General features: G+C 35.1%; 1 protein-coding gene across 9 annotated transcripts in view; it reads left to right on the top strand.

Moving 5' to 3' along the window:
- LOC131550601 (uncharacterized) overlaps positions 1 to 11,158 on the top strand; it is a 57,792-nt gene that overhangs the window by 1,560 nt on the left and 45,074 nt on the right. For 7 of the 9 annotated variants that reach the window (XM_058792797.1, XM_058792798.1, XM_058792799.1 and 4 more), the window contains exons 2-6: positions 5,246 to 5,291; positions 5,636 to 5,851; positions 5,929 to 5,958; positions 6,314 to 6,343; positions 6,436 to 6,474. In XM_058792797.1, the coding sequence (XP_058648780.1) occupies positions 5,246 to 5,291; positions 5,636 to 5,851; positions 5,929 to 5,958; positions 6,314 to 6,343; positions 6,436 to 6,474 (361 nt within the window). Of the gene's footprint in view, positions 1 to 1,638; positions 1,747 to 5,245; positions 5,292 to 5,635; positions 5,852 to 5,928; positions 5,959 to 6,313; positions 6,344 to 6,435; positions 6,475 to 11,158 lie in introns of all 9 variants that reach the window. The other 2 variants (XM_058792802.1, XM_058792803.1) reach the window with 1 other exon arrangement.

The raw sequence follows: 11,158 nt of genomic DNA, 5'->3' as shown, positions 1-11,158 counted from the left end.
TTTGTAGTTAATGCACTTTAATTGTAAGAAAGTATGAAGTCTAACTATACCGAAGTATATTTGATTGTGCTGAAAGTGGAACTATTGCAAGTTTAATTCAGGTACACTTTAAATATCTTGCATTTAAAGACTGATATTATTATCAATAGTGACATTTTCATTTTTCCAACACATTTTAGGCTTAATATTGATAAATGTGCATTGTACACAAGCAGTACTCCAAATAAAGTTTAATTACAATTTTTATATCAGTAAGTATCAAGTGATATGTCAGTAAATAAACAATAAATAAAAATATTTGAACTAGTATGAATGTGTGTCATAAAGAAAGTTTCAGATGGCATTGTGCATGAAATAGTAGCCTACTCTGACTGGCTGACCTGTAAAGCATGGTAGCAGTCCACATATGACTGTTTTACTCACTACATTTCTTAGATCTTTTCCTCAGTCAACACCTTTGTTTGTCCCTTCTCTGCATTCTGTCTCTTGTGGCTAAGCAGTAACTGAGTGCCTATATTATAGTATAATTCAAATATATTAATATATTTACTGACGTATTACTCAAGACTTACTGATCTAAAAATTATAATATTATAAAGTATTGCTTGTGCACAATGCACATTTCTCAATATTAAGCCTAAAATGTGTTTTGATGTCACATTGATGAGGACTGTACGATCTTTGAATAATATCGGTCTTTAAAATGCAAGATATTTAAAGTGTACCTCAAGTATACTTGCAATAGTTCCACTTAACCACAAACTTCAGTATATCTTAAGCACTACTTCAGCACAATTAAAGTGCATTAAGCACAAAACTTTACAGCAGACTTTACGTATACCGGTTTACTATACTAAAAGTACAATTGCAAGGTATTCTTAAGCACATAAATATGTCAATGTATTTGGAGTATACTTGGCATGAAACAAATGTATTTCAAATACATTTTAGTATATTTATTTTCCACTAGGGATATACCATCAGAATGTAAGTTACTGGTTACTACCGGCTAACTATAGCTACACCTCACTGATTATGAATTGTGGATATTTCGTTTTCTCCCTCATCATCCAGCTCTTTGTCACAAAGTAAGATTATAATAATACTTCAGCAGTAAAAAAACCGTTTTCTTCTCATGGTTGACCTTCCTGGCTTACATGTGGTGTGAGCCATTTTGACTCGTGCTAACCACAAGCTTTATACAAAACGTTTCACTGTGCCAAAGGGGCATATGTGCAGTTACGGCCTTTGCACTAACTGGCTGAGTATGTTTAGTGTTAAGTCTTTTGCTTTCAATAACTCTAAAATGATTAAGAACTCACATTTGTCCTTTTTTTAGTAGAATAAGCTCATCAAGAGTTTCATTTGATCTCAGTTTCAACCAAAATGCCACTTCTCTCGATATGACTCCCTTTTCTTCAGGTCACACTCAGTACAGTCCTGGTCATGTGTTGCACAATATGGTCAACAAGAACATTTCTAGGGCTGCCCTTGAAATAATTTTCTGATTGACTAATAAGTCGTCATTTTAAGAGATTAGTAGACTAATCACACTTATCATAATCACGAGCCTTTAATTGCCTAGAGCCTATCATAATAATTCACTGATAATAGTGTTTTCTGTCTTTTTGGCCGCAGTGACAAAGTCGACAACACTAGCACGTCACCTCCACAGTGAATGTGCACGTTGCAGCTTTTACTGCTGCATGATGTAAATTGTTCTATTCGTAATGCTGAGTAAATCGGGTGAGTTTACTCAAACCCATCATGTTCATTGAATCATTGATGCTTTTGTTAATTCTCATTAAACCTCCATCTTGTCCCTTTTGTGGTTGGTGGCCTTGATTTTTATTTTGAAAATGGGGTTGTATTATTTAGGCTGGTTTATTTCTGAACTTTTCAGATTGGGTAAGGGGAATTAATTTTTTTTTTTTTTTTTTTTTTTTTTATTAAAAAAAAGGATGTAGTGGTTGAAGATCTGGTGTTAGAATGTAACCTGCATGTCTGTAATTGGGGTGTATTTTTACGAGGCTGATGCAACGCACCATGCATATAAAAAAAAAACATTCAGTGTATAAATGTAACTGCAGTGGTAGTGGAAGTTTTTTCTCTCTCTTCTTTAACCTCAGACTTACAGATTATTTCATTACAATAAATTACAATTATATTTGGAAGCTTTTGTATCATGCTTTGTATCATGCATGATGTTTTATTGTTTTACCTTTTTTCCCAGACCTGGAGGTTTAATTTTTAATTATTAAAATTCATATAAAACATACCAATTATGCAAAAATATGATAATCTAAACTGAGTGAAATAATCATGAACCAATTTCAATATTTAAGGTGTAAATATTTGTTGTATATACTTTTGAAAAATAACAAGAGGTGTCATTCAGACTACGACCCTCATTTTTTCCGATATATTGTTTAAACGTTTGGAATATGTATGATTGTTTAATGTTTAAAAAAAAAAAAAGTGGCTTATGCTCTCCAAGGCTGCATTTGTTTGATCAAAATACAGTAAAAACAATGTTATTGTGGAATATTATTACAATTCTAAATAACCGCTTTTCTTTTCTTTTTTTTCCTGTGATGGCAAAGCTGAATTTTCAGCATCATTACTCCAGTCTTCAGTGTCACATAATCATTCAGAAAACATTCTAATGTGCTGTTTAGATGCTTTTTCAGGATTCTTTGATTTAAAAAAAAAAGAAGAAAAAAAAAGGAGCTTTTTTGCATATAATTATACATAATTTACTGTAATTACTATGGCAAGTATGTGTAATGTGTAATAGGGACACTATAAAATCAAGTGTTGCCAAATCTCTTGTAACATTTATAAATGTCTATTATTCATTGATAATCTGCCCCATAATCATAATTTTTGGGGAAAGGAACAAAAGTTGGTAGCTATAGACCTATAATGTAAATTTTGCAGTTTTGCAGAAATGAAGTCCAAGTTGTATATTTCCATTGAACCTGAGTTTGTAAAATAAAGTTACCAAATATTTTGTTTCATTATAAATGTATTTGTTTTCACTTTTGAGCAATTAAATGCATTTTTTGCTAAAGATATATATAATATATATCAGGGGCTAGGCCAGAAATGTTTAAGTGGGTGGGCCGACATAAAACCGGGTGGGCAAGGTGCGTGTAAGAAAACTGCATAATTGCCAACAGAAAATACAGCGCAAATGTTCAATGCACAACACTTCTAAAGCATTAATTAACATTAATTTTAATTTCAACATTTTCTAATATTATTAAAATTTAAATTTATCTGTTAACATTCGTACCTGAGCTAACAAAAAGTTGTAGCCTATTTTTATTAACTAACCTTAAAAATTAATTAATACTGTAACAAATGTATTTCTCATTGTTAATGTTAGTTAATGCATTACCTAACCTAAGTTTATTGTAAAGCATTACCTTAGTCTGAGACGACGGAGCTTCGCAGATGATCTTATAATCAGTCTCTGTCAGTTCGCATTCAAAGGAGAGTAAACGAATACCGCAGAAATGTGCACAGCTGCAAATATGCAGTTTGTTGGGGAGAAGAGTATGTATCACAACGTTTATTGTGTTTCTTTCTACAAAGGACGCATCTATTTAGCGATTTAAACACGTTGCTAATATGATGCTTTAAACACACTCATAAGTTTCCAATCTAAATCCATCACCCGGTGGTCTGGTTTCATTTGTAGGCGGTCTGGATTCAGTGCTAAGACTTAATTTTCATTTGGGATATCCAATATTTTTAAAGACTGATTGAGATTTGTTTCACTATTTTCAAATTCAACATTATTTTAAAACGTGCGCATTTTACTATGTTCTTACGTCGTAAACATAAATGTGGGTGGGACTAACTGAATCGTCACTGACGAATCATCATTTTTGACAAGGGTATGCTATGCACCTATAGGAAGAAAACTCACATTAAATATATTTTAAAGTAAATATATGAAGTTATAGGGAAACTATACGTTTATTATTATTATCGTTTAATAAATATCATTCATTTGGAAAAGTACCAAATTAGGTGGGCCACGGCTGAATATATATATATATATATATATATATATATTAGGGGTGGCACGGTACATGTATTCGTACCTTACGACGAATACAGGCAATTCACCCCCAATCCAGAAGGGGGCACCCGCAGTAATGCAGCGCTGTTTGATAACTGCGAGCGCCAGCAGAATAACAGCGAATGCCATGAGTTGCGCACTTGAAAACAAAGCCCACTAGACAGTGACCATGTGCTGATTCGAACGCATCTCTCACATAGACTGACGAGGGAGTATACTTTAAAGTATACTACCTATCTCATTCGGCACAATTCCAAATATTCCATAATATTTCCATATTTGCGATGTAATGTATCTGAATGCTAAACTATTATTTATTATGTAAATGATAGGTTTTGTACTTCAGTCGCGTTCCAACGGTGACACAGAGGCGGGTGCGCTGATGTTTGGCTCACTGTATTTTATTTTGATAAAGTACCAACTGCGCTGTCAAGTTAGCAATGCTGGAACTGATGTGTATCTGTGCGTTCACACCGCCGCCGGCGAGAGCGTCAAAATTCGCTCTGGCCGCCCTGCCAACGACGCTGTAGAAAGATCCGTTGACGCTCTGACGATCGAACGTTTGGTCTGGCATGAAATATTTTAATTGTGCACTACTGTCTGTTCAAAATAAATGAAAAGAAACTGAGCATAGTAGATTATTTCCCCCCGTTTTACCGAAATCGTATCGAACCGTGACCCCCGAACCGAGGTATGTACCGAACCGTGACATACTGTGCCACCTCTAATATATATATATATATATATATATATATATATGTGTATATATATATATATATATATATATATATATGTATGTGTGTGTGTGTGTGTGTGTGTGTGTGTGTGTGTGTATATACATTATATATAGTTTTAGTTTAATGTCTATAATATTAACACAATTATTCTAATTGTATATTGTAGCTTTCTAAGCTATCAAAAATACACTGAGTCAAGATTACGGCATCAGACCAGAACAGTCATTTTTTTTCTTTCTTCTTCTTGCGTCGTAACCACGCATCAATAAAAATTTTTAACTCTTAAAGGGGATGTGTGAAATATGCATGTGTGTATATGTCAGTGATGTGTGAATTATGTATCAGTGATGTATTAGTTGCTTGTATCTGCCCCTACAATATATATGTTTAAAGTGTGTTGTATATCTGCTTACAGATGCTGATTTTTTGCCTGCATCTTTGCTGTAATGCATTACAAAATGGTAATTTCATTTTACTGTCATAAATAAAAAAACAAGACAATTTGTGTTTCACTGCAGCTTACCAGAACCAGCTAGAATGCGCTAAAGCCTTATACTGTAGCTCACATTTTCTGATTCTTTATTGAAGTATCTGTATGTTTTTCCACTTGAAAGCCATCTCTGCATTACATTATGGTTAATTTTACATCTGATGTCTGATCTGAACAGAGTGCATTGTAATAGTAAACAGTAAGCTATATATTAAATTGAGGGTTTTATGATAGTGGGAGTACAAGTTACACTTTTGAAAACATTTTGCTGATAAATTGCATTAGCAACTCTCAAATTCTGTTTTGTTTTTGTAGGAACATGCAACCTCAGAGTGGAATTTATAGAGACTGCAGAAAAAGTGTCTTGTTTTAAGACGATGGATGGACTTGTCCCAATTTGTAGGTCTCATAATTCAACCCAGTCATGCCAGATTGACTATAGAGATGGCAAGACGTGCATAAAGTGGCCAGTAGACACCGACCTCACATGTGTGAAAGTTTCTGATGAGATTCCTGAAAATCTAATAAATGGTAATAAGTGTTAAAAACTGGTTATAAATATTTTCGATTTTTTTATTTATATATCAGAATATCTGTTTCTCCTACAGATGAAATCAACTGTGCCCATGACCAAGAATGTGAGTCAAAAGCTGTCTTTTTAAATTTAGTTTTAATTAGAGCTGTCAAATGTTTAATCTTGATTAATCACATACAAAATAAGAGTTTTTGTTTGCATAATATATGTGTTTTTATTATAAATAAATATATAAACATAACATATTTTTCTGAAAAATATACATGCATGTGTGTGAATTTATATATAGTTATTAAATATACACAGCACACATACATATATTATGTATTTTTTTTAAAAACTTATTTTGGATGTGATTAATCGTTTGACAGCACTAGTTATAATGTATTTCATCATGAAGTAGCCTAGGTTATTTATTGAATATTTATTAAATCACTTTTTTCTTTTCTTTTTTTAAGCTATCAGTTGCGATGGAGAGTACAAATCTGGTAAATTTATTATTTATTTTTTTTATTGTTATATGAAAACAAATTAATGACTGCACCCTAAAATCAAATGATTGTTTTTTTTTTAATCCCAGACTCAGAGCCCGGAGATTCTTCATCAACCCCATCATTGAGTAAGAATGCAAAACTAAACAATTAGCCGCTACATGTTTGCATCCATCATAAAATAATTCCACATGTTCATGTATCTAAATTATTGATCCTTTTGTTTTTTACAGGCATTCTTGCAATTCCAGTCATTACCTTTGTCCACTGGGTGTCACTATGGCACTACTAATAGTTTATGATAGTGCTGTGTATAGCTATTGGTACTATTATACTATTACTATTATATTTTAAAATAAAAAGTGAGTATTAAATAAAAATACAATTATTTTATACTAAACATCAAATAAAATGTGAATATTTACTTTTTAAAATATGAATTTTCATCATTTTCAAACTTAAACTCAACAAGCTTTTATTTTGGCGCTGCGCTGCCGATCGAAGCGCGTCAGTGAATGAAATGTCACAGTTTTTCTGTGATTTTAAAATGGCAGCAGATACCCAAGAATAGATTTATGATTTCAGTTCGACTAGAAATCTTATACATGTACTGTGTTACATTTTGTTGATTTAAAATAGAAGGCTGATTGTGTATTAACAGCTATCAACCATGTTGGTATGCAAATAAGCGAATATGCCCAGTGTTGGGCAAGCTATTTGGAAAATGTAGTGAGCTAAGCTAACAGTTAGTCTTCATTAAAATAAGCTTCACTACACTAAAGCTACAGCCCTGGAAAATGTAGCAAGCTAAGCTACAGTAACATAGCAAAAGTAGTTTACTACATCTAAGCTATTTAAAAAAAAAAAAAAAATTACTTTATAAAAAACATCATACCAAGTCAATGCTCTCTCAGTGATCAATAAAACTGGTAGTCAAGCAGATAGACAGGCATAATAGTTCAGGTTAGGCTAATTGTTTATTCAACAACTGTTTCAAACCAATTTGGCAACAAAAATCAGTATCGTGTTCAGGGCTGTATTTAACTGCGGTCAAGCCAGCCGCACTTTTTTTTTTGGTTTGCGCGTCTAATCGCGCACTTATGGTATGGGTGCTGGGTATACGGTATGACCCAAAATATGTCTACATTAAACGTAATTTAACCCTAAAAAGGCCATTGCTATTTTATATCATGATATAATACAATTTCAGGGTTTTTTTAATGACTTGAACATTGAATTAATGTTTGTGAATAAAAATTTTTTATACATTAACATTTGTATTATACATTTATTAATATACATCATTTATCAATGTTACTATATATATATATATATATATATATGTATGTATGTATGTATATATATATATATATTTGTGTGTGTGTGTGTGTGTGTACCTTTCAACTGATACTTGTTTAGAGTGGCTATTAATGTATTAATTTTCAAGTTAAATCTGTACAATTTCTGTACAAATTAATGGCAAATCACTCCAAATCTCAATGTGCATTCTCACATTTTCTCATAAGCACTTACTCGTAAAAAGCTTTCCTTAATAGGTTTGCTCATTCTTCCAATTGAATCCTGTTAACAGTGACCCTGACTATTATTGTAATAATTTTCAAATATTTTTACTGTATCGTTTTGGAGAAAATGAAAGGCAAATTCACCACAAGCATTTAAGTGCATCTTTGCAGTGTTACATCACATCTCGTTTTCAAACACTTATAAAAATCTTTGTTTTATAGGTTTGCTCATTCTTTCAATTGATTCCTGTTCACAGTGATCCTGACTATTACTGTATGATGTTTCAAGTCATTTTACTGTATAGTTTTGGAGAAAATTAATGGCAAATTCACTCCAAAAAAAAACAGTGCATTCTAGCAGTTGCACCATTACCCATTTTCAAACACTCATAAAAATCTTTCCTTTATAGGTTTGCACGTTCTTTCAATTTATTCCTGTTCACAGTCACCCTGACTATTACTGTATTAATTTTCAAATATTTTTACTGTAGTCTTGGAGAAAATTAATGGCAAATTCACTCCAAGTGTGTAAGTGCATTCTAACACTTTTAACATCATGTCCCATTTTCTAACACTCATAAAAATATTTCCTTTGTATGTTTGCTTGTTCTTTCAATTGATTCCTGTTCACAGTGACCCTGACTATTACTGTATACATTTTTAAGTCTTTTTACTGTATAGTTTTGAAGAAAATTATAGGCAAATTCACCCTAGGCATCTAAGTGCAGCACCATTTCCCATTTTCAAACACTCGTAAAAGTGTTTCCTTTATAGGTTTGCGCGTTCTTTTAATGGATTCCTGTTCACCGTGACCCTGACTATTACTTTATTAATTTTCATGTTATTTTACTGTATAGGTTCTAATAAAATTAAAGGCAAACTCACTCCAAAAATGTTTGCATTTTCAAACACATTTTTTTAAGGTATTATTGTGCAAACGTACCATGCTTATTACCATATGAAACTGAAAAGTCTCTGTTACGTACGTAACCCTCGTTCCCTGATGGAGGGAACCGAGATGTTATGTCCCCATGCCACAACCTTGAACCAATCACTGATGCCGGGACATGTTCTCGGCTCCTCAGCATAAAACCTGAATGAGTGGATGCACGCTGTCACCTTATATACCCATATACACGAGGAGTGGCTCAGCATGCAAAATCCACTAGCCAAATTTCATTGCCGTTTTTAGAGGTTTACTTGGGAGCCCCAATCATCTCTGAGAGAAGAAAGGCATCCAGTATCCACTGGGCCAACCTCTTCATGGAGACAGCCTTCCTTTTCTGTTGACCTACATAGCACACAAGGAGCTGCTCAGAACTTCTGAAGCTATGAGTGCGTCCACATACAGTGGGTACGGAAAGTATTCCGACCCCCTTACATTTTTCACTCTTTGTTATATTGCAGCCATTTGCTAAAATCATTTAAGTTCTTTTTTTTTTCCTCATTAATCTACACACAGCACACCATATTGACAGAAAAACACAGAATTGTTGACATTTTTGCAGATTTATTAAAAAAGAAAAACTGAAATATCACATGGTCCTAAGTATTCAGACCCTTTGCTGTGACACTCATATATTTAACTCAGGTGCTGTCCATTTCTTCTGATCATCCTTGAGATGGTTCTACACCTTCATTTGAGTCCAGCTGTGTTTGATTATACTGATTGGACTTGATTAGGAAAGCCACACACCTGTCTACATAAGACCTTACAGCTCACAGTGCATGTCAGAGCAAATGAGAACTGCCTGAAGAGCTCAGAAACAGAATTGTGGCAAGGCGCAGATCTGGCCAAGGTTACAAAAAAATTTCTGCTGCACTTAAGGTTCCTAAGAGCACAGTGGCCTCCATAATCCTTAAATGGAAGACGTTTGGGACGACCAGAACCCTTCCTAGAGCTGGCCGTCCGGCCAAACTGAGCTATCGGGGGAGAAGAGCCTTGGTGAGAGAGGTAAAGAAGAACCCAAAGATCACTGTGGCTGAGCTCCAGAGATGCAGTCGGGAGATGGGAGAAAGTTGTAGAAAGTCAACCATCACTGCAGCCCTCCACTAGTCGGGGCTTTATGGCAGAGTGGCCCGACGGAAGCCTCTCCTCAGTGCAAGACACATGAAAGCCCGCATGGAGTTTGCTAAAAAACACCTGAAGGACTCCAAGATCGTGAGAAATAAGATTCTCTGGTCTGATGAGACCAAGATAGAACTTTTTGGCCTTAATTCTAAGCGGTATGTGTGGAGAAAACCAGGCATTGCTCATCACCTGTCCAATACAGTCCCAACAGTGAAGCATGGTGGTGGCAGCATCATGCTGTGGGGGTGTTTTTCAGCTGCAGGGACAGGACGACTGGTTGCAATCGAGGGAAAGATGAATGCGGCCAAGTACAGGGATATCCTGGACGAAAACCTTCTCCAGAGTGCTCAGGACCTCAGACTGGGTCGAAGGTTTACCTTCCAACAAGACAATGACCCTAAGCACACAGCTAAAATAACGAAGGAGTGGCTTCACAACAACTCCGTGACTGTTCTTGAATGGCCCAGCCAGAGCCCTGACTTAAACCCAATTGAGCATCTCTGGAGAGACCTAAAAATGGCTGTCCACCAACGTTTACCATCCAACCTGACAGAACTGGAGAGGATCTGCAAGGAGGAATGGCAGAGCATCCCCAAATCCAGATGTGAAAAACTTGTTGCATCTTTCCCAAAAAGACTCATGGCTGTATTAGATCAAAAGGGTGCTTCTACTAAATACTGAGCAAAGGGTCTGAATACTTAGGACCATGTGATATTTCAGTTTTTCTTTTTTAATAAATCTGCAAAAATGTCAACAATTCTGTGTTTTTCTGTCAATATGGGGTGCTGTGTGTACATTAATGAGGGGAAAAAATGAACTTAAATGATTTTAGCAAATGGCTGCAATATAACAAAGAGTGAAAAATTTAAGGGTGTCTGAATACTTTCCGTACCCACTGTATATGCTCTTACAGGACCCAGCAACGCCAAGGCTGGATCTGCCTCCTCCGGGGGGCAGTGCTTGCAGGTTCACCACCTGGTCTCGGAAGGGAGTGGTGGGAACCTTGGGCATGTATCTAGGCAGGGGTCTCAGGACAACTTGAGAGTAGGCCAGCCCGAACACAAGACACTCTTTGCTCACTGAAAATGCTTGGAGGTCCCTACCCTCTTGATGGAGGTGAGCGCAATCAGGACGCTGTCTTAATAGACATATTTAAGCTCAACCGATTCCAGCAGCTCAAAGGGATCCCTCTGAAGTCAAGCCAGGACGACAGAGAGA

Source organism: Onychostoma macrolepis, chromosome 12 (genome assembly GCF_012432095.1).
Source record: "Onychostoma macrolepis isolate SWU-2019 chromosome 12, ASM1243209v1, whole genome shotgun sequence".
Taxonomy (NCBI): Eukaryota; Metazoa; Chordata; class Actinopteri; order Cypriniformes; family Cyprinidae; genus Onychostoma; species Onychostoma macrolepis.
The sequence above is the reverse complement of the archived record's forward strand: the minus strand, read 5'-3'. Positions and strand labels throughout refer to the sequence as shown.